The sequence below is a fragment of the Zosterops lateralis genome (genome assembly GCF_965231275.1).
Source record: "Zosterops lateralis genome assembly, chromosome: 7".
NCBI classification, from domain to species: domain Eukaryota; kingdom Metazoa; phylum Chordata; class Aves; order Passeriformes; family Zosteropidae; genus Zosterops; species Zosterops lateralis.
In genome coordinates, this window is record NC_139767.1 from 23,834,178 (window position 1) to 23,858,226 (window position 24,049).

The 24,049-nt window shown below is 40.9% G+C and overlaps 1 protein-coding gene across 16 annotated transcripts in view; it reads right to left on the minus strand.

Annotated features, from left to right (window-relative positions):
• Positions 1–21,595: 21,595 nt before the first annotated feature.
• Positions 21,596–24,049, minus strand: part of LOC310911583 (uncharacterized protein) — a 46,167-nt gene continuing 43,713 nt past the window's right edge. For all 16 annotated transcript variants that reach the window (XR_014590541.1, XR_014590542.1, XR_014590543.1 and 13 more), the window contains one exon: positions 21,596–22,952. Coding sequence is in view for 1 of the 16 variants with exons in the window: in XM_083865286.1 (XP_083721412.1) it covers positions 22,863–22,952 (90 nt within the window). In the remaining 15 variants the exon portion in view is untranslated. The remainder of the gene's footprint in view (positions 22,953–24,049) is intronic.

Consider the following 24,049-nt stretch of genomic DNA (forward strand, 5'->3'; position numbering starts at 1 on the left):
GCAAAAACAAATTTTATTTAAGAAAAGTTCCTGGAATAGGAGTAGGCCTTGGGTTAGCTGTTGGAACTTTGCCAGGCATGACACAACCTACCTGCATTGTTTGTAGGCATTTTATTCTACAAAGAAACTGCCTGACAGTGTTTGTATTGAGGAATAGAGAAGTGTTAGCAGCAACACGAGATTGTGCTCAGAACCAGGAAAATTAAATGGACTTGAGTAAACCAAATGCTCATCCAAATTCCAAAATCTTCTGAGGTCACAGTGTGCCATCAGTAGACAGCAACCATCTTCTGACAGAAGGTTAAAGATGTTTGCAGACAGAGTCACTTTCTGCCACTGACTGACAGAGGCAGAGAAAGGGGATCATGGCAGAAGGAAGTGAGAAAGAAATTATACTTTGTCTCAGTTCTTTGACCTCAGAGATTTCCATGTAATTAAACCAGGAATATGGTTCCCAGGGATTTTGGGAAATGAATAGTTGCCAAAGCAAATACCACCCCCATGACACCCTCTGTCCCTCCCTCCTTGTAAACAGTCTGTAATCGCTTCATAATAGGCTCCACCGATGGGAAATGGTGATTAATACTGTTTACCACTAAGAAACTCCTGTTTCTTTTTTACCAAGGAGTCATTAGAGCCAGGTTATACTATGGATGTAGGGCTACCTTCCTTAGAAATCCCAACTCAGGGAGTGTACTGCCTTCAGTTATTGCTCTGTGATGGGATTAAGGTGAATGAAGCAAGGAGGAGGAGGAGGTTTCCTGCTCTCTGTGGCACTTCCCTTCATCCCTCCACAACCTCCTTAGAGATTAGTGAGCATTTGCAGGAGCAGAGGTGAGAGGCAGATACAGCTCTTTCATTTGTTCAGTGCACACCAGTGAAGATTCCACCTCTTCTGGTGTCTGGTGAAAACGATGACACAGAATATTTCCTAATTGACATTGTAAACTGGGAAACTGGAACTAAAAGCCACTTCTTTGGTAAAATATTTGAGTTAAAGAATGTTATGGATTCAAGAGGGCTTTTTTCTTTTCTGTGGTAGGATTAAGCCCAGGTTAACTGGCCAATTTAGAGGCTGTGACTAGAGCCTCATGGAACATAATCTTGGTGCCCTGAACAGACAGAAGGCAAATTTGCTCAAAGATCCCTTATAGTGCCAGTGCTTCTCCAGGCAAGTAAACTACTGTTTCTATGTGTCATATCAGCCCTTAGGAAACACTCGCAAGCTGGGGCACTTGCTCTGTCTCATTTTTCCAAATCAGTAGGATGCAGGCTGAGCTCATGGAGAGAACCAAACAAATATGTTGTTGGAAACATCATCACAGACTCAGACGGGTTCCAGTCTGAGGCTGGAACCAGGAGCCCAGTCTTGATTTGTGCCCAAGCAGCTGGGATGCCAATGGAAGGTATCCATCTGCTGGGATGTTAATTGTAGTTGCCTGCTCAGTGAAACTCCAGTGGGCATGTCTTGTGAGAATGCTGAAATGTCTTTAAAGATTTCAGTGACCATTAGAACACATAGGGTCTTACTTCCTGCATAACACTAAACCACAAAATTTCATGGCAAAATCCCCTCTTCAGGCCCATAACTTCTCACTGAGACTTAATAGATCTCGTGATGGCAGCATTTCACCCTTGCAGTAACGCATCTATGGGGAAATGGCTCACATTGGTATCATGTGCCATCTCCTTCTTCTCTCTTTCTTTTCTTTTTTTGAATCTTTTTGTTACTCTGTGTGTGTGTGTGTGTGTGTGTGTGTGGTGAGTAGGGAACAAAAATGGTCCCACACATCTTTTTTCCCCCACACCTTCTGTAGCACTTTTCTTAAATGACGCAATTAACTCAAGCCACAATGGGAGAGCAGCGGTGTGCAACGTGATGAAATACACATAAGATCAAAGCTGAGATGGTTCCGAGCCAGAGAGTGGGAATGTGGGTCTGAACTTTCCCAGAGTCTGAAGAAGCTGGTTCAGCCCATTGTGAAAGTTCTGGGTAGATTCCAGGTGCACATTTTCCTAAAATGTGGAGATATTTAGATCATTATCTCTCATTTGAACTTATTACAATGAAACATCTTCTCTGTTCACTACTTCTGTAAATGGTTTCATGATTTTATTATACTTTTTTAAGAGACTTTTATGGCAGTGTGGTATTTGCTTGAATGTGAACAGGAACATCATGTTTAAAGATTGATGATGCATAACACAAGGTGAAAAGGGGTTCATAACCTTACATGGGATCTTACTCCTTTCTGGCAGTTCCAAACAACACAGCAGTGTCTGCCCAGCAGATAACATTTCTTCCAGCAGCTGCTATTGAGAGAGTGAATTCCTAAGGGGCAGTAAGCCAAATCCACCTCTGTGAATAACAACCCCTACCCATTCATTAATGCATTATGTAATTAACATTGAGAATAACATTATGGGAATTAAACTTTTCTTAACGGTCTCCAGTGGAAGTTCTTCTCTTCATGGATTTATAGCTTTGTCAAATTTTAATTATTTGCACTGAAACTTTCCATGTTCATGCTCTGCCTCAGGCTGGCATTTTATTTTTTTTTTAGCGGGGGGTGGATTTTTTTTTTGGTGGGGTATTTTTTTTGGTAATTAATGTTTTAACAGTCTGGCCATTTCTGAAAAAGGAGATGGAGGAAAATAAATTACTCTTCTAAACCAGACATTTTTTCCTTAACTGTTTTTCTTGAAACAGTGTAAAATCTTAAGGCTTTCAGGAGGAAACCTGAGAAGGAATGAACTGGGAGAGAAGGAGGTGCTGTTATATTGGGTTTAAGCCGATGGACATGGCAATGTGCATGTGGTCTAGACACCAAAGTCTCTGCACTTCTGAGAAGTGCCAGTCTGTATTATAAACTTTTTACATGGCAGGCAGATGAGTTGAAATCCTAAACAGACGGGCATAACCACAAAAAACCTCAGCAGTATAGGTGGTCACAGCACTATTTGTTCTTTGAGCTATAGAAAAGTGCAACGAGCTGCCAACCTCATGGAAGGTCATGGTTGTTAGTCTCAACTCCTCATTTTTTCAGTTTTCTATTTCAGTCAGCCCAATATCATTGCCTGTGGAGACAGATAGAGACCATTCACACATTTAAAAAATAAGATTGTGGAAAGGTTTTCTAAAAGATACTACAGAGTTAGGATCCCTTTTAAGATAATACGCCTTTTAGAAATATTGCACACTAAATCTAAGTGATTAATAGTGTTGAACGTACTGGCTTAAGCCACATTTCCTCCCAGAATCAGGAAGAGGAGCCAGGATTTTGAGTATCCATATATTTTTTCTGGCTATCAGACACATGTATGTATCACATCTCCCTTTAACCATCTGTTCTTGTACAATAACAACATACTACCTCTGTCAGTTGCTCCTTCAGATCCCATGGCAGATAGCAATGTTCATCCAAAGATAGTGGGATTTGGCTGATGCATCAGGTTCATGCCAACCCTGCATCCTGCCTTTTCCCTTACTAGTGTGAACTTACCTGGAGTAATTAAAGACCCAAGTCTGCTGTAGGGCTCATTCCACCTTGTCAAGTTTGCCAGGCAGCATGGAATAAGATTCTCTGAAATGCTTTCACATCCATCCTGGGTTACTTCCTCAGCATATTATCCATGGGCTCCTCTTTCACAAGCTACTGGTTACCCACAGCCACTGTCTGAAAACCATGAGGAAGCCACTCCCAATACAGTCTTGTTCCCTCAGGTGTGTTTTCTTATAGGAAGACTTGAAATAGGAGAAGGGAAAGGATAATCCAGACTACTTCAAGACCACTTGTGTTAAGATCCTTATTTTAGAAATATTTCTTCTCTTGAACATCCTAAATTCCTCAAATCTTACTCTCTGATAAAGCAAGTGTTTGTAGTAGCTGAAAATAGCTCTATGCCAAGTTAGAAGGCTGGGACTAGAAAGAATCACACTTGATTCTTTCCATGATTTCCTGTCACACTCCCCAGTCGGTGGAGCTGGAACCTCACAAGAGGCCTTTCTGCAGATTTGCAGTGAGAAATGACAGTGCAACTCTGGAGAGATGGTTGCACACTCAACGTATTTGCATTCCCCATTAAATCAGTCAAGGCCTCTTACCAGCCAGGATGTTGTAGTCTCTAACCAAAATCTACTCTCCAGATTCCACTGTGAGCAAAACAGGTGCAGGTTTGGGGTGGTTTTTTTGTTTGTTTGTTTGGTTGGTTTTTTTGTGTTTTTTTTTTTTTGTTTGTTTGTTTGTTTTTGTTTGTTTTTTTTTTGTTGTTGTTGTTGTTGTTGTTTTTTTGTTTGTTTGGGGTTTTTTTGGGGTTTTTTTTGTTTTTGGTTTTTTTTTTTGTTTTTGTTTTTGTTTTTGTTTTGTTTTTTTTGTTTTGTTTTGTTTTGTTTTGTTTTGTTTTGTTTTGTTTTTCCCAAATTGATTACTTCTATTATTCTCTTTATTATATGAAACCTAAGGAAAAGCTGAAGTGCATTAACTTCTGGACACCTGGCAGTTTCAGCTGAACCATCTGAAATTAGAAATTGATGCTGGTTGCTTTGTACAGTTCCATGGGAAGATTTATGTCTTTATGTAGCCAGTGCTGATGGAATAAATTAAACTGGGCATGTAAAAGGAATAAAGATTTACTCAGCATTTGAAAGCTGCCTTCAATGCCTCATGGAAGAGTGTGGCAAATATTCCATAGACATGCAAATATATCACACTAGGAAAGAAAGCCTGGGTAACTTGTCCTTAAAGCTGCGACACTGCGACACTTCACCCCAGTGCCCTCTCATTCCCAGAAAAGTCTTCTAAGCTGCTGGGTAAAAAAATTCCCAATGCAGAAAAAAAAGCATACTTGGCTTCACAGAGACCATCAGATTTTAGAAATAGACCTAAAATAAGACTCAGCTTCTATGCCATCCTTCTTTCAAGATGAACCATGTTGTCCCAGCCAAGGAGAAACTGGTTTTGATTTTCTCCACAGTTTGCTTTCATGGGAGGAATGTGTTTGGTTGAAATCTAAACTGGAGGATTTTGAGTCCGTAAGGCCAGAGACTCTAGGAGGAGCATGCAGGCAGTGTATGGTGTTGGAAAACTGCTGTGGCTTTCCTTGCAGACTCTCTGGCAGAATCACCTAGACTGCACTGTGCTTACACCATGAAGGGCTTTTCAGTAAACATATTGGCACACTGGTATTATTTTAATTTTAATTCTGAACAAGGGACTGCTCAAGGAAAGAGACTAGACTTAAACAGATCATCTTTCCTCCAAGCTTGCTGCCAGCAGGAAGAGAAGTTGGTTTTCATTCATGCCTATTTGGCAAGCCAGGTCTGTGACTTAGCCTAGATTATGTGCTCAGAGCTATGTACAGGATTTTAGTCATTCTTCTTGCACTGCTTGTACAGTATTGGTCACTTTTGCCCAGACATTCCCCAAGACATGAAAAGGACATCCATTTTGCAAAACTGTCAACATTCCAAAAAAGTCACCAGACGCATCAGGGAAAGGAGGAATTTAATACCCATGTCTCACCCAAAAAATACAAAACAGCTGAAGGTAAGGCAGGGTTTTTTCTGCATTTTACATTAAGGATCTATTCAGAAGCTTTGGTTCCATGTAAAACTTGAACCTGAAACATGCTGCCTCATGCAAGAACTTTGCTATTTGAGACTCCTTGTTGCAAATACATTTCTTTGTCAATGATTCATAGCAGGTTCTTTCTTGGATGACTTGCATTTCAGTTTTTGCTTTCAAATGTATATATTGTGTGAGTCCAGCTGTGAAGTCATTGAAATAAATAGTCTTTTTCCCTTCTCTGTTCATGGGCAATTTGTTGCTGGGATTTATATCTGTTCTGATTGGGTAGCTTGGCCACATGATTAATTTTAAACTCACTCTTTGTTAGGTTCTCTCTAAATTTACTAGTTTCCAGCCTGAAACTGGTTTCATCCTTTCAACAGGTAAAAGAATGCCAAAACTTGTAGGACTGGATAAGCACAGGACTGAACGCAGTCATTTGCTGGAACATTTAGTGTGGAGGAAAGAGAAAAGGAGTGAATCAAAGGGAAATTGCTGATTAATACCAAAGTGTATGCATAAAAATACATGAGTATGACTCATCCAGAAGAGAAAGAGAGACTCCAAATAAATCCAACTTTCTCTCTAAAAAGTGAGAAGTAAAAGGACTGTCTTGGAAAATAAACTAACAATCACTTGGATGAATTCAGATCAATCTGACTCCCACCATCTGCTGAGGCTTTGTAGGAAATGCATCAAATTCTTCTTCCTGACACCTGAATTTTGCAATCTTCCTGCTCATAACACTGCTCCTTAGATATGTTAAAAGAATGTAATCTGTTCTTAAGGACCAGGACCTGCCAATACCCAGATCATCCATTCAGTGTCCTGACTGAAGAAATAATAGGGACAAGGCTACATGAGGTTGACTTTAGCCCCACCGGATAGCAAGGTTATCACAAATTTTTGAAGACCCACAAGAACTTTAGAGATAAAAGCAGAGGCTACAGCATGGGTGCACTAGAATCAGTTGAGTTTTAAGATTGATATGAATTTGTCATTTACAAGCTTGACCCATTAATAATAAAAAAGAAAATGTACTGGAAGAATAGATGGAAGAACAGATAGATGCATCTACTACCTATAGACTCTGCTTTCAAGCCCATTTAAGCAGCAAAAGTTGCAAAAGACTGCTACTGAAAAGTATCTTAATAACCTGGTAATTTCTTATGACAACTCTCAGGGAATCTGAGGAGGAAGAGGATAGCCAGGTTTGCTGACTCTTAGACTGCCCAGTGAGTTTGGAAATTTTGATCAAAATTAGCATTCTCGGCCTTCTCCTGTCAGTTATCTCACAATTCAAGAAATGGTATCACTGGAGAGTGACATCAAAGCTGAAGGGACAGAGAGAAGAAGAAATGAGGGATAGGAAATGACATAAACAAGGAGAAAGCTGTCCTGTCTTTTATACTTTAGAATCTGTGTTTTAGAGAATATGTAGGTCTTGTCTGAGGACTGTAATATATCTACTGCCGGGCAGTGGAAACAGGCAAACTACTTCCATGGAAAGGCCATGTTCAAAAAGAGGTCATGTGGTCACAATGCCTTCTCCTTCTACCTCTTCTCCAGCAACTCAAATGGAAATTTCCATCAAATCTGGAGATGTCACCCTTCAGTGACATAATTTCCTCAGTTATTAGGAGACTGGGCATATTATTGGAGGTAAGAGACTAATAAAGGCTTACTTTTTGGCCAGCAGAGGCTCTCAGGCTCTATTCTGAGGTGAAGAAATATAAAAAGTGGTGCAAAAGTTAGGAGACAGGGGCATGATCTTGTTTACATGAGAAGAAATACTAAATGTGATCATGAACTGAAGTGTCCATGACAGGACCTTTCATCTTATTGACTATAATATGTCCTCAGTGAGCCCCCAGAACTGCAATGGATATTCGAGTGAGTGTTTGAATAGAACATTTACATGGAGCCTTAATCTCCTTTTATGTCAGAATACAGAGTTAGTAATCTCAGAACAAGTCAAAGGAATGCATAACATATATGGCAAAGGGCACATTCTGAAGTTTGTCCCAAGAATAAGCCTCACAAAACTACCAAGTGTCACTTTTCCTGTAATTTGCTTTGTTTTAATATTATTCCATTTTCCCTTGAGCCATCCTTGATCTGACATTAACGGGATGCACTCCATTAACCTCCATGAAGCCAAGGCCTTCAAAGCTCTTAATCTGACAGTGTTTTACTTTACTATGGGGTGTAAATCAGCTTTAATGCCAGGACTGGAGGCACTGTAATCTAAGCCTGGAAAAGTTAAAAGGGTGTTGCAATGCATGTAAAATCTATATGAAATAGAAGGATGCTTTTTTTCCCCTGAAGGAAAGAAAATGCTTTATTGGTTAAGCACTCTGATGTTTCCTTGGAAAGGCTGGTGGTGGTTTTTCTTTTTTTTTTTTTTTAAGGGAAAAAACAAGTACAAATTACTTCTGCTAGGAAATACCAGCCAATAATTGGTAGATGTAATTCTGCAAAGTGTTAGTGGCAAAATCTTTCTGCAAGATGCATCAGGCCATTTTTGAGGCCAGTTCCTTCCGGGTAACCCAACCAAATCCCACAGCACAATGCTGCAAACCATTCAGCCTTTCTCCTGCCTCCTGCCTCAGAGGCTGTCTTGCATAGGAAAGTGTTTTACTTCTCTCACCCACCTCAGAAACTCAGCTCCTGCCACTAAATGGCCAAAATGGTTTTGAGATATTCTGTTAAGGCCCAAAGCCACTGACCTCAGTGCTACTGAATGTCAGGCAAGATGTCCCTTCTGGTTTCACTTCTCTGGAGCAGTTTGAGCTCAGAGGCTGTAATTGTGGGTTACAGGCATAGAAACAGTGAGCACAAGAACGGATCCTTGCAGAAGGGAGGCTTTGAATGTGATAGGAAGGGAAATGTCTGGATTGAACTTAATTTTTATAGCTGGCACCAATGGATATTTGGATTCTTTTATTCTCTTATAAAGACTCCATTTGTCCACTGAGTGGGGGGGGAAGAAGAGAGATAATGAGTGACTTGGAACATCAGCACTAGAAGTTGGAAAGAAATGGTGTCCAGCCCCATTTTAGAATGGCTGTTCTAAAGAAATGCTGCAAAGGATTAGCTTTGATATTTTAGACTTCCAGGGAGGAAACCAAATTAGCATCAGAAAGGAAGATGTGTGGGTTGCCTCAAGTACAACTGATGGGTTTAATGTTAACATTATGAGAGTCATGACAGAAATTTTAACTGCCACAGACACCAAACAGAGGGAATGGGTAAGGTGCCCAGGAAAATGGCACTAAGAATATGAACTGGAGTCCAGATGGCTCTTCCAAAGAGAGACCGGGAAATCATCCTGGCAAAAAACAATCCCTGTCTTTGCTCCCTCTTTACAGACAGAACTACAGCTGAAAATTAATGCAATTAGCTGGATGACCTAGAAAAAGGCAGAGAGAGCCTCTTTTCAGAGAATTCCTTGTGGCTGGACCAAAGTCCCATTCAGGAGAAGCATCCAGCAAGAATTTCACAGCTTACTGAAAAGTGGTTCAATGCAATGTGGTTGAATTGAATGCAATGTTTCACATTAGTCCTGTGCTCAGTCTGAGCCAATCACTTTCCACCCAGTGACTCCAGGGAGTCCCTAACTTAACGAGGTAGTGAATCTTGATTGGGATTCTGAGGGATGGGAGCCATGCAACACAAAGTAACATTCAAAATGCTGAATTTCTTAAAATCTGTGTAATGAATGTTAATGACACAATATTAGTGACAGAATAACTTTTCACTACCTGTGGTCTCGGACAGAGACAAGACCCACAGTTCAGAGAAATTATGACAGCATCCACAGGGTTAAGATGCCAGTTGTCCCAGAGTTTTTTGTAACCCTGAACCATTTCCCTCTTTTAAGAACTATTCTTTCTCTTTCATAGTCTGGCATAAAAATCCCAGCATCTAGACCCCCATCTCTGCTGTCCAAAAAAACACCCTAATTCCTTGCCCTTGTTTCCCTTCACAGTCTCATCAACTCATACTGTCTTGCCCAGCCAAGAAGGCACACACATGTGGGACATAAGGGAGCTTACTGTAACAAGACCCCATGAATCTCCTATCCCTAAAGAGCTTTAAAGCCATTTTCCCTCCTCCAGGGACTCAAACGCAGCATCTCCAAAAAGCACTTAGCCTCTGCCAGCCTAGGTCCTGGGAACTAGAGTTTATTCACAAACTCACATGTTCCAGTTGACAGCATTAAGCAGTGGCTGCCAAGCTAACAGGCCAGTGAGTGAACGTTTTTTATTAAAAATAAATAACATTTTTTAAGCAAATCTCAGTGAACTATATCTTCACCTTTGAAATAGGATGGATATCAGATCTCTGGGTTGGAATTCACTCTTTACCTGTTGGACCTTCCAAAATTGACACAAATCACCACTCTGCTTTAATGTCTTCGATGTTTTTTGATTCTTCTCTCCTAATGGATATGGAAGAGAAAACTTTTTTTTTTTCCAGCAAAACCTCTAGAGAATTGTTTTTAAGTTTGAGCACAGTAATGCAGACAGGTTTCTAAGATACGTGCTTCAAATACACGTTAATGTTCTTATTTGAACGCCTACAAAGTTGGCCTGATATATAAAGATACAAGATGTACTGATACATGTGCCAGTTGTGTTTGATACAAATCTAGAAATCAAGCTGCAAGCATTTTGTTTTGAATCTCTGGGCCAAAATGTAAAGACCTTATACCTAAATACAAATGAAGCCTATTTGCGTTCAAGTCTTTTTTTTAGTATATTTTTTTAATAAGCCATTAAGAGATTTCTTAGACAATAAAAAAATATTGATTTACCTAAATAGGGTTTTGCAGTTGTAATTTAAGAACCTGAACCAAATTTCACCACAAGAACAGGAGAAAGAATGGGTTTTACTTGAATGAAGGATTTTGGTTAGTCTTACACTGAAAATTTGAATTAAAAGGTGAACATAATTTCTAAAAAATAAGTCTTTACCAATTATTTGATTTTAATAATTTTTCAAAAATGTTTTAAGGGTAGTTTCTGGTCATTCAAAGCATTTTACTTTAAGAACATCTAAAATACTTTTTTTTTACTTTAGAACCAAGCAGGTACCTGCTGAGAAGGCTGTCTGTTTGTCCTCACTGCATCCAAAGAAGCTGTTTTTTTCTTCCTGTGAGATTCTAGCCCAGGCTTTCCTGAACCAGAGAGGGTAAATAGTCAAGAAAAAGGGGTTCCTGGTAATGAAGAGGGGAAACAAAAAGCTTTAAAAAAAGTTTCTGCAATCTTGTCTTGCTGACTGTAACATGCAATAGAGTTTTTAAAGGGCCTTTAAAGGAAGTCATTTAAAGGAAGTCAGGTTTGCTGTGTCACTTTCCACTTCATGAGTTTTTCAGAGAAGTCTGAGAACAGCTGAGTAAAACATAGGAGTGAGCTTTGAAGGATGTATAATGCATCACAAGAAGGAAACATCTTTGCCATCCAGTTCTGAACTCATAATTTAGCTAATCATACCCTGTTTGTTAGTTTCCAGATGAGGTGTGACCATAGTCAAATTTCACCTGCAACCCCTCTTTTACCAGCACAAAAACTGACTATTGCACATCCAGCATGCTGACAAACCTCCCAGGAGCTTCAGAATAAGTATCATAGATGAGAAAACAGATTCCTGTATATTAAACTGTTATTCTCAGGTGATGTGCTAAAATTGTGGCAGAGCTTAAGACTGATGTAGGATTTCTGAAATCTTAGGGCTAAACTTAAAGGGCAGAGTGATTGGTGCTGGAGAAGATGTGCTTGAACTGATGTTGTCAAGATAAAATCAGCATTCTCCAGTTTAATTTCCAATCAAATGTTACTGAATGCATTGTGTGAGGTGTATGTGACTGTATGAATGTAATGCATAAACACAAATATGACAGATTTCTAATTACTAACTTCCTACTTTATTAAGCAGTCTGGGACCATTCACTGTGAGGAGGAAGGACAGAGTTTGAAGCCAAGTTAGGTTTCCTTCAGTTAATATGACTGTGTAAAGTTTTCTAGCTACAGAGCTGCAATAAGACCTAGAAGTTGTCCAAACACTCCTGAATCAAATACAGAGGCCTTCCTAAAAAAAAAAAAAAAAAAAAAAAAAAAAAAAAAAAAAAAAAAGATAAATACCAGGCAAGGAACAATAATGTCAACATAAAACTCAGCTGATGCCTTTTTACTAATGTATATAATGAACAATATTGCAGAATTCAAAATCCTTCCCTCCACTGTTGGTTGCTGTTTCAGGGGTGGGGGTTGAGAGGAAGAGGCATTATATTTATGTCAAATAGAGCCATTTGAAGGCATTGTGGAAGGGACTGGTTTCTCTCCTGTTCTTTCCATTCCTCTTCTGTTTATTCATTCATCCATATTCAGTCCCTTCCTCTGTGCCTAAGACATCAGTGAACATAAAATCATAGAATATGCTGAGTTGGAAGGGACCCATCAGGATCATCAAGTCCAATTCCCAGCCCTGTGCAGGGCATCACAAGAGTCACACCGTGTGCCCAAAAATATTGTCCAAATGCTTTCTGAACTCTGTCAGGCTTGGTGCTGTGGTCACTTCCCTGGGGAGCCTGTTCCAGTGCCAGCCACCTTCTGGGTAAAAAACCTTTTCCTGATATCCAACCTAAGCCACTCCTGACTCAGTTTCATCCCGTTTCCTCAGTCCTGTCACTGGGCACAAGAGTGAAGAGATTGGTTCCTGCCCCTCCACTTCCCTATATGAGGATATTGAAGCTTGATGTCTTTTTTATATTGTGGTGCCCAAAACTGCTCAGAGTACACAAAGTGTCCTGTACTGGCCCCACTGCTGTAACCAGAAAAAGATATGACCCCAGGGACTCTGTGAAAGTCCTTATAAGAGTCCTTGGAGAGAGATAGTGAACTGATCAATGTCCTTGCTGATAAGGAGAGAATCTGTAAGTCTCTTGCCAGAGAGGAGCTAGAGAACTAGGACAGCTTTCAGTTGTGTCAGATCAGGCAGCTCAAGTCTGAATATCCTCAGATGTGCCTTGGCTTTCCAAGTAAATACCATCTAGTCTCTGCAGCTTCTGAGGATTGTTAACTCAGATTCTGACCTTAGGCTAGGTTCTTTTCAGTCCTGATCCAAAATAACTCTGCTGATTTCAGTAAAGTGAGTCTGGATTTGTGCCACTCAGTGCAAAATTGGAATTTGTCCTCTTAGAGACTAGCTGTCCCAGAAGAGTTTATGCATGGTGCTCATTCAGTCACTGAAAATAAAGCACAGCAATCTGGGGGTGCTGTGACCTTCTTACTGCCTCCCTTGTGTCACCCAAAGCAAAAGAGGTCCTGCAAAGTCAGCCATCCAAAGCACAGAGCTGCCTATAAACAATCCAAAGGATGCTGTTTTCCCAATAAAAGGCAAATAACTGCTTGGGCAGCTCTGAGATGTATGGATCGTGTTTAGTCTACATGCTTAAAAATAATAATAATAAAAATATTGTTCAGGCCAGAAGGAATTTACAGGCTTAGAACATCATGGAAAGCAACTACCTTAGTCTGCAGAATAAAAATATTGCAGAGAAATCCAAATAAGCTGCTCCTCATCCTATTAATTCATCAGACTTGGCCATGCATCATTCTTTAGCACAGCACCCTTTCCTAGGCAATAATCTTACTCTTCATGGTCAGTCATAAGCTGTGAGAGATTCCTCCCAGCCTGCGTGAACTCAATTGGCATGGGACATTAGCTAAACAGCCAAATTTCCCTCATGAGATTGAAGATCTCAGGTAGCAAAGACCCTCTTCCAGCAGCATTAGTCATAGGGTGCTGCACTGTTATGTATATGAGACTCAGATGCTCAGTTCCCCTTTCATGGGGAAGGGGATACATCTGAAATCACACCCTTAGGAGGATCAGGTCACTCTGGAGCTAGGCATGTTGGCCTCACAATAATTAGGCCAGACACATTTCAATGGCAAATCGTATTTCTCACAGTACTAGCAGCCAGACATGTTTACCTCAATTCCCAGGACAAGCAGAAGTTAGAACACTGAGACACTCACCATCATTCGGCTTAGAGGCTTAAGCTCTTTGCTGGGAGCTAATTTGGGAACACTAGGCAGCATATCAAGGCTGTCTCAGCACTGCCATGTGCAGCTGCAGAAAGCCACTCAGAATTGCAGCTGGATGCCTTTTGCCTCATCTTAACAGCTGCCATAAATATTCCCATCTGACTTCCTTCATGTTGGGACAGGAGGCTAAAGAGTTAACTACATTGATGGCAAGATCTGGACTGGAATGTTGGATAATCTTTATAAGAATGATAATTTTATTCTCTAGAATTTATCTATTGAATCTTGTGTCTCTTTGCAAAAGGAAATTCCAGGATGGAAACTTCTATTTCTGATGCTGGATAATCCAACCATTCCACAGCATCTGTCACAGTTGTTAGTAGACAGCATTAAGTTTTGGACATGTCTTTGAAAGTTTTAGGTGATACAACCTAATTATTTATTCTGGAAAGAAAAATGCACCAACTCCTCTAAATTCACTTTATGGATGCTCGTTTGTGAACAAGGAAAGTCCAGGTGAATTCACTCTGGGATTTGTACCTCTATGTGCATAGAAAGAGAAACTCACTGCTGAAGTAAACAGGAAAAACTCCACTGAGATCAATGGCTCCACCATCACTGATTCTAGAGCCTGGCTGCATATGTGCAAAGTGTCAATCATTCTCATTTTAGAAACCTACACCCATTCTATAGCCAAAAGGTATAAAGTGAGTCAGCCAAAGGAAATCCTGCCGTTTCTTGAGTGTGGGTTAAGTGTCTTTGCCAAGGAGACAAGCACAACTTATAGAACAAAAGCCATAATTTTCCACTGAACATAGAGCATCTGTTTAAATGGATGCATGTTCGTGAACAGTACAGACTTCCCTACATTCTTCTGAAACACACAGAGTTGGAACAAAACCCCTTTAAATTAGGGGTTTGTTGTGATCTCACTGTTCACACATTGTCTAGAGCCACCACTGGGCACATCCTCTACAGCTGGGCTGTTCAGCACCAAGGGGTTTCCTGCTGCTCTGTCCTAGGTAGACCTTCAGACTACCCAGAGGCAGAAGAGAGAAGCAGCACTCCTCTGGGGAACATGCTCATGTCATTAGTCATTGATGTTCTGCCTGAAGATCAGAGTGGTTGGCAGTCAGCAGGGAAGAGAGCAATACAAGCAAATAAATTATAACATTCACCAGAAACTCAGTGGGTAGGGAAGCAAGGTAAGGCCCAGTGTTTCCCCTTTGCTCCTAGCTCAGCTCTGTTGATTATTCCAGAACAACAACTAAGACCAGTCAACAGAACAGGGATTGTTTTCATTTTATCATGTTGAGATATTTCACTCAGGCACCAACTAAGAAGTTGTTCCTGAGCTCTTTAGACCTGCTGCATGAGCCTGAGCTAAGAAAGTCATAGTTCATTTACATAAGAGCTAAAGTCATTGGCATTTTTTATGAAAATATGTGTCTGGTTTTAACTTTTGAGAAAATAGTCCAGAACTTTATATCTGATGATTGGTAGCCTCATAGAACATGCAACCAGCGTATACACTTCCTTGGATGACTCCTGATTTGTTTCATGCTCACCAAAAAGCCCAACACTTCTATGAGGGTCAAAGATCCATGATGCTGGAGCTTTCAATCAGCAGTGTGATGTGTAGGGAGACATTAGAGATGTGTTGACCTGCAAAAATCTGTGTTCACTGTGACACTGGAGACAGAAAATGCTTCCATTTTACTCTTAATCTTTCATCTGACTGTCTCTACTCTCCTATGCTGGGGTAAAAGTAATCCTAACCACAGACAAAGCCAGTCTTCTCACAAACACCTATCTCATTTTGTCCCAGAGTTGCTCCTCTGGAGCTGAAACCCAAGATAATTTCCAAGGAAGGTGTGGGTGTGGTTGTAGGTGTCTGAGTGCAGAGGGAGGTAGCCACAACTCTGAGCTGTAGTCTCAGCAACTAAAGATACTGATTTTTGTTTACCATGGATCCTTGCATATACATATCAGAACCAGCTCAAGCATTTTAACTTCAGTACACAGAGCTGCCAGGAGACATGCTGTGACTAAACACAGAAGACTGTGCTCTAAGGACTTCTTTTGACCCTGGAATGATGGCAGAAGATTATTTTGACCTCTTCATTTGCCCCAGCCTTGGTGCTGTAGAGCACAGGATAAGCATACTTTGCTACAGATTATAGTTTCAGACTATTTGATAAACAGGAGTCTATTTTTAGGCCATAGAATTGCCTAGGGCACTTGTGAAATCTTCATCTCTGAATGGTTTTAATAGCAGGTTAGACAAATCATCTCAGCAAAGGCAATCTTGCCTTGAGGCAGGCAGATTCCCTCATGTCTGTTTTATATGACTCAGTATACTATAAAGAGAGAGGAAGAAAAGAAACTTAAGCAATAAATTGGCAATACTTGCATCTATTTTGCAGCAGGCAAACAGTACTGTTTGGGGACAGATGGAGATAAAGGAAACAGGAGAAGAGCTGAAGAAATGATTCAGTAGAGAAAAAACACTGACAAAGAAAAAATGGGTAGAAATTAGATTTCTGACAAGAATTTGGAAGCAAACCTGTGGTGCCTCTTCCCCATTTAAGAGACTCAGCAAAAGCAGGGTCTAATGAATACTGAATTTTAACACACTGATTCAAAAAACATATTTTGAATGAGCCACCTCCATGGAAAAGTGAGTGAGCAGCTAATTCAAGGTTGACACAGCCAGTGCACTTCTAACATATACATACTGAGCATTTATGCTCTCTCATCCATCCTCTGTTCTGTTCACTTCAGCTTTTCCTTGATGCAGAATATCAGCAAAACCATAGCTACGAAACTAGCCGGAATCCTTGTGTCCTTCTATTTCTGTATACACCTCGTTGCCATGTCTAATACTTTGTTCTTGGGATGTGACATGGGATTTTTTGGATCTGAGCTTGCGCAACCCTTGGGACAAATGGGAGGAGAGATCAGCAAATGGCTGTTCATGATATGAAAGTCATACAAGCAAGTATAACTCTTTTTGCAGGTAATACTCACCTTGATTTTCAGCTCTTTGTAAGACTCTTTTTTAACCTGATCTGGGGAGATGCTCATATTTTCCAGGTCAAGGGTAGAGCAAAAAGGGCAGTAAGACTTGGAGACAGGTTTTGTAGTCTGCTCTGATCATGCTGTGGGGTGGGGAGATGGGACTCTGTTTTAGCTGTTCCACTTTCCTCCAGGTTTGGCTGCACTGTCTGAGCTGTTTTTGGTGAGGGCTTTACCAGCATCCTCCTGCTCCATCCCACTGTGTTGACAGACCCTGCTGCACTTAATTAAGAGCTAGACACTGCAGACAGCAGCATAGCAGTCCCCAGCAGTATTACAAAGGAGCACATGTGTAAGGGAAAAGAGAGCATTTCCCATGCAAACCAGGGTTTGCATGGTCTGCCAGGTCAATTACAAGCTTTTTCAGCCACAGAGGAAACAGCTCTTTCTCCCTTTTATTAAAATGGCTGTTCCATCCCATTGTGGATTGAAAGAGCTACTTGGCTGCCCTTGCATCCCAGCTGACCTCCAACCACAAGCCTAGGTCTTTACCAGAAAGGAGGGGGAACCATCAGTTGCTAAATGAAGACATTGTCCTCCTGATTATCTCTTTGTTGCCAGTGTTGTGTGAGGTTATAGAAAGGAATAGAGTAGTTCCAAGATGGCTGTGGGTGAAACAGTGTGTCCCAGCATGGATGAGCATTTTCTTCTGGCTCTGCTCTGCTTTGTCATGTACCAATACATGAGGCATGAATTTTCTGGAAAAGACTGTTCTCTCCATCTTCTCTTGACAACACCATTTAGTGAAGCACACTGTTCCAGCCCACGTGTCCCAACACCAGGTTGTGTCTGGAGACCTCCAGCAGTTTCTTTCCTTGTCTGGTGGTTTGGATTAACCTGGTCATATACATCTAGAGAATCAGTTTGGAGAAGGTTTTGACCAATAGGAGCAGGGAACAAATCTCAGTGACTGGGGTTTACTAAAGTAAGGAGAACAATAGGACATTCAGAGGTATCTGGGTCAGAGGTCAGGATAATGAAGGTGTCCCTGTAGAAAAGAAGGCATAGATTACATGGCCTAGTCTTCTGCTAGTTGACTGCAATAACAAAAAGAAGTTTGGTGGATTAGTTTGTATGGGAGGGCCTTAGGTTGGAGACCAGGAGGATCTGTCAGGAGCAAGGTTCAGATGAACAGCAAGACTGGAAATCTTGCACCAATGAAGTCTATGGAAAAGCTCCAGCTGGTCTCACTGAGCACTGGACAGTATTTTTGGTCTTTCCTTGACCCTGAAAAAAGGGTCTAATTTGTCTAGTGAAAGACATGCTCTCACCGTCATCTACTGACTTACCTATCAGCAGGGAATTCAGTGCTAAATTTTTGGCAAACAAGGTCATCTGAGAGGAGTCATCTTTACTTGGTTGGAACTCCTCACCCTGGTGTATAGAATTTCTGTCTGTGAAGGGTAGAGGATGGGGGGTTATTTTGGCCTTAGGAACTGGTTGTTTTTGTATGTATATTTTAATTTTCGTTTTTATCTCCATGTCATTCCTCCTGACTTTGGTGTCTTCATTGCAGCAGCCTGTCCATTTAGCTTGGCATTCTCTTAAATGGGGAATGTATCCATCTGTCTTCAGGCTGGGAGGGTCTGCTCTTTGTGAGATGCAGAATGTGCTCTCTGGCTCAGTGCTCCCTGAGTTAGCAAATCACCTCATTTTCATTAAAGTGTACTGCAATATTGGACTACTCCACGTTTTCTGAAGATGTATCATACAAAGAAGGCTTTCTATTTCTGTCACTACTGACCTTCCTGAATTTGAGAATACTTGGGGGAAGATATCGTGGGTTCAAATTACTTTTTGCTGTCAATTTGCATACCTTCTGCCAACGCATACTATCACTCACTGTCCAAGCACAGTGAATCATACCTTGCAAAATGCCCCTTCAGTTTCTAATTAGCACTTTCTGGCTGAGCAGCCTCAAGATTTTCAATTTATCTTGTAGGAAACAGGTTAATGTTAGTAAGACTGTATCTGGGGAGCAGAGCTGCAAGAAAAGGCCTCCACTTTGCCAGCTGCTGAGTAACATGACCTTAAGAGGGAAATAAATTGTTGTTATAGTTTCTGTGATGATTTGGTTGTTTTGGGCTAACCAAAGTGTAATTTATTACACAAAGTATAATTTATAGTTTTATTTTGATGTGATGCTTCTTGTTCCTTCCCTACAGAAGTTCACTGTGCTGTTCAGGCCATCTTCTCCCCACTAGGTATTTCCTATAATTCCTTCCATTGTCATCCATGTTTTGCTGTTGACAGCGATGGTTCCCTACAGCTTCAAAACATGGGCTTGGCTTTTAGGACTTCAGTCTGAGCCCATTATACTAAAGAGCCCTTTTTCCCCTCCACTGTCCCAGGCCCGTGATGAAACGCAATTTGCATTGAAGGACAATATCTGAAGTAAACATTCCCCACTGAGTATTTTCAAAGAGGCTTGGATGTACTCCTTGAAAGGCAGCAGTGGTTGCTCCAGGGCTTTCCAGTCTGTCCTCTGGAACTGATCTACACACACAACAACATGGTCCAGAAACATGGGATTAATTGAATGTGTTGGTTTCCATATGCCCACAACACAAAGGGACCCAGTGTCTGTCATATGCATGATGATCCATGTATTAAGCTCCTGTCATTACAGACACGAGCTATTTACTCCAGTGTCACTGTGAGGCTCCAGCAGCTGCTCAATTTCCTTTTGGGCAGGCCTGTCTATTGCTTTCCAGTGCTATTTCATCTCCAGTCCTGCCCATGGGAGGGATGAGTAAGTGATGGGGAGGAGGTGGGCAGCGATGGCTGACAGAGGCATGTTTATGCTGGACTTTCATGTGTATCCAATGGAGAGCAGTCCATCTCCCCTGCACAGTGAGAGCTGCATAAAGCATCTCTGTGTTTGGAGGGAAAGGCTGAGTTGTGCTGATATTCCAACTGGTTCATCATGTGCAATTGGGAGGCTCTGATGTACTCATTCCTTTCTGACTTTCACTGACTCAGATCTCCTGCCCGCTTGTGATGGGATTGAGCAGCCTTGGCTCAGCTCTGACACAGAAACCCATGTGCAGGCCTGAATCTCTTCTCCTTTTGCTAGTACTTCAGCACCTCCAAGGTATTGTCCATGTTATGACAGAGCACTAGCTTCAAATCTGAAGAAATTCCTCTGTGTTATTTATGTTCTCTCATCATGGCTACAAAACTTGCTTCTTGTGCACCCACTGGGATCCAAGAAGGGAAAAAAGAGTGGTGCTGACACCCACTTTCCCAGATACACAAAGAAAGATTAAAACATCCTGTCCCCAACTTTTTCATGTTTTTAAACTGTGGAAATGTAATTTTTTTTTTTTTTTTTTTTTTTCACGAGGGAAAATTTTTCACATGGGATTTTTCTGCAAGTTTACACATTTCTTTTTGGCTTTGCCACACTGTTCATTTGTGATTGTTGTGTATTAATAAAAAATCTACGAAGATAAAAATTAGCATTCTTTGAAACATTTGAATTCTCCTGTTCAAGGAGCTCTTCATTTTGAATTTTCTGTCCTGTCTTATGCTTTAAAGTACTCAAGAGTGACACAAGTTGACCCATTCCAGAAGAGATAAAATATTTCATTGATACAAAGTGTGTTTTCCCATGTTTTAGACAGAAACTGGCATGTAGTTCTTCTTGTTTCCTCTATTGTTTTTTTACTTTGTGTCAGAATCTCCAGGAAATAAGAAAATCCCCAGAGTACTCCCGAGCCTTTGCTGCTGACACACACATGTTTACTAGATTGCAGTGCATTTCAAGATCCTACTGAAAACTGTCTCTTTTCTGAACTCTTAGTGGATGCACTCCAGCCCACATGACGGCTCCCTACCCATTTCTCCCATGCCAAATTGCCATCATCTGGCCTCTCCTTTGTTGCTGTTACTACTCTGAAAGGGAACTGCCCAAATGACAGGTTTTCTGTCCTTTCTCCACATTGCTTTGCTTGGAGCTCTGTTCCAGCAGGGCTGCCACTGGAAAGAGTTTCTAGTCCCTTTGGTTCTTCGTCTTTACCCACAGCAGAGGCTGGAAAGTATCTTGTATTATGTTCAGCAGAGTGTGGGGAATAAAGGGAAGAAACCAGTCACTTCTGGTCACAAGGGATGGTCTGATTTGCCAAAAACAACCAGCTTAGACGGGATTCCCATTCCAAGCTGGATGTGATGATTCAGAAAATGGAGTAGATAATGAGCTGTTTGTGATCAGATCCTGTTTCTTTACTTTGCTGCAGATCTGTGAATGGCCTGTTCATGAGAAGTGTCCTGAACTCTGACCTTGTAGAGGAAACCTACCTGAGATAAGCGGAGTATAACCCAAACCTCCACCTCTGCAAAGGAAAACACCTTTTTCCTGCAAAGGCCACCTGACAGTTGCCCATCCCACGAGGCCACACAGAGGACACTTGGCTGCATGGCAGTCAAATGAGTCTCTGTTGTCAGAGCACTGGATGGAATATCCCCAAGCCCTAACACATCGACTGGCCCAAGACTGAGTTTGATGAAAGGCAGAACAGATACTTTCCTTGAAACCAGATTTCTAGCTGGAGTGAAAGAAAAAGAACATGTTTTCCCTTTCCTCCTCTGTGCTGGCTTCTATCCAGACAGCAGCCAATGAAAGCTGAAAGTCATGAAGCAGTTTTGGGGAACTGAAATACTTCCTACATGAAAAGTTGAAACAAGCTACTCTGTTCTAACACAGCCTTTAAAGAGCCTTCTCATTTAATTCTTGTTTGAAATACTTTTTCTTCAGGCAAATGTTCAGCCTTGAATTAAACCTTCCACACGATGTAATACCCTCTCTTTTAAATTATTCCTTATTTTCTCCTTATTATACCTTGTTACACTTGTGGCAACTAGACTGAAAAATCCTCCACTACAATGTTAGCATATGAAGTTTATTGCCACAAAATAAGAGAAACTACAAGCTCTTAGCAGGATTCAGCCTTTGGAAATATGACGTCTTCCCAGATTTCTTTGTCTCCAATGGTACATTCTGGGGAGTTCTTCCATGGAGGGACATAGTTAATTTCCTTCAAAAGCTGGAGTCAGGGTAGTTTTTCAGAGGCTACTCCTACCAAATGAAATATGTTACATTTCTTGAAAAAAGGGAAGGGGAATTTCCTTTTATGAAAAGAAAATGAAACTGGGCAGACCTCAAAGTTTTGACATTGTGAGATTCTGAAGAAATATTTAGGGAATTTTGCTCTTGGATATTGAGGAAAATGGAGAGGAGAAAGAAACCAGCAGTAAAAGAAATAGGAAAAAGAAAAAATAATTCTGAAGGAAATTCAAGTGGGGGTGGTTTACTGGCAAAGCAAGAGGTTTCACTTTGAAGACTGAGTGTTCTGTTTTATACTTGTGAGAGCTGATGAAACAGGCTCCAATCTTAAGAGGCACTGGTACTGATTAGTGAACTTACACATTTAAAGAGTGAATTTACAAGAAATGTTATATTATTTATCACATTCACAGGTGATACCTAAGTGTACACCTACAACCACTTGCCGGTAAATATGTTTTATGGTAACTTGGTGGGGAGGGCAGGGTTTGTGCTGTAAGGCTGGGAAAGAATGGCTTCAGAGCTGCTCAGCAGGAAGAAACTTGCAGTGCTGGTGGACAGCCAGCTGGATATGAACAAACTGGTGGCCAAGAAGGCCAAAGACATCTTTACCTGTATCACAAAAAGTGCAGCCAGCAGGACCAGGGTAGTGATTGTCCCCCTGTACTCGGCACTGGTGAGTTCACACCTTGAGTCCTGTGATCAGTTTTGGACCCCTCACTATAAGAAAGATGCTGAGGTGCTGAAGCATGTTCAAAGAAGGGCAGTGGAGCTGATGAAGGGTCAGGAACACAAGTCCTGTAAGGAGCAGCTGAGGGAGACTGGGGTTTTTAGCTTGGAGAAGAGTCTCAAGGGGGACTCCATTGCTCTCTACAACTCCCTGATAGGAGGTTGTAGCCAGGTGGGGTTTGGTATCTTCTGTCATGTCACAAGCAAAACAATGAGAGGAAATGGCTTTAATTTGCACCAGGGAAGGTTCAGATTAGATATCAGAAGAAAAATTTCATGGAAAGAATGGTCAGGCAATGGAATAAGTTGGTAGGGAAATGATGAAGTCACTGTCTCTGGAAGTGTTGAAGAGGTGCCTGAATGTGGCATTTAAGCATATGGTTCAGGATGATTATGGTGGTTTGGTAGTTGCAGTAGATGATCCTGAAGATCTCTTTCAACCCTGATGATTCTGTGATTCTGTAAAAAAAGAATATCCAAATGGGCGTGTTTTGTTTTCACGGGTTAGGTAGAGAATATATAAACTTACTCAGTGTTTTGCTATTTGATTTTGCATGTGGCACTCCAGGCTCTTCAGTCAGTACACCAGGCACTACACCAATCACTCCAATCATTCAGGAATTGCAGGAAAACTTCAGCAAGACATATTCCCACCCTGAAATTGATAGCTGGCGTTTTAAACTTTTTTAATTTTTCTCTTTTGTCATGACAGGAATGCTCTATTCCTATGCTTTTTCCTCTGAATAATCTTTTAGATCATACATTTTTGGATGCTGCCTTGTATAACATGGAAATAGAAGATATCTGTTTATGTTAAAATATAGAACATGCATTGAGTGCTGCTCACAATGGAATATTCCATGGCTTTGTCAACCCTGCTTTTGTAAATTAATTGATAGATCCTTGGAGATGGATCAAAGCCAAACAACTTGGATATTGTCTTGAACCCACCAAGAGGCAAATCTGAGATATTTGTTTGTTCTATTACAGGGAAGAAGTTTTGAGTACAAACAGCAGGACAGGGTGTAGGTTCTAGTGTCTGTAGGTAATGAATCACGTCCACTTATACACAGACAGTGCTATGGGAACAGAATGAGGCAGCCATGACAACAAAAACAAAAGCCTTTGTTACATGAGCTAAAGCAGAAACTCTGTTATCTGTGTATAGAAGACCTTTTTTTTTTTTTTTCTCCAAGGCTAGCTACAAGAGAAAAAAACAGCTATAAGGCAAATCAAGGCAGCACATAAACATCTCCAGAATGAAAAAGCTTGGTGTTTTCCTAGTATATGATAAGTTGGTGATGATGATAGGCTGGCAATAACAACAAGGACGGAATGGTGAGTTCACTAGATGGGAGCCTCTACCACAGAAAGCATTGTTACAAAAGCTATTCCAAGTTTAGGTAAACCAAGACTTCCCTACCTGGTCCATGGCTATTTAGTGGGACAAAAACAGTTGTAACAAAGGTAGAAAATTCATTATTTAAATTCTTTACATTTCAAGCCCCTTATCTTTCAAGAAGAGATAATTTAAATGGACTGAAAACTGGGTAAAG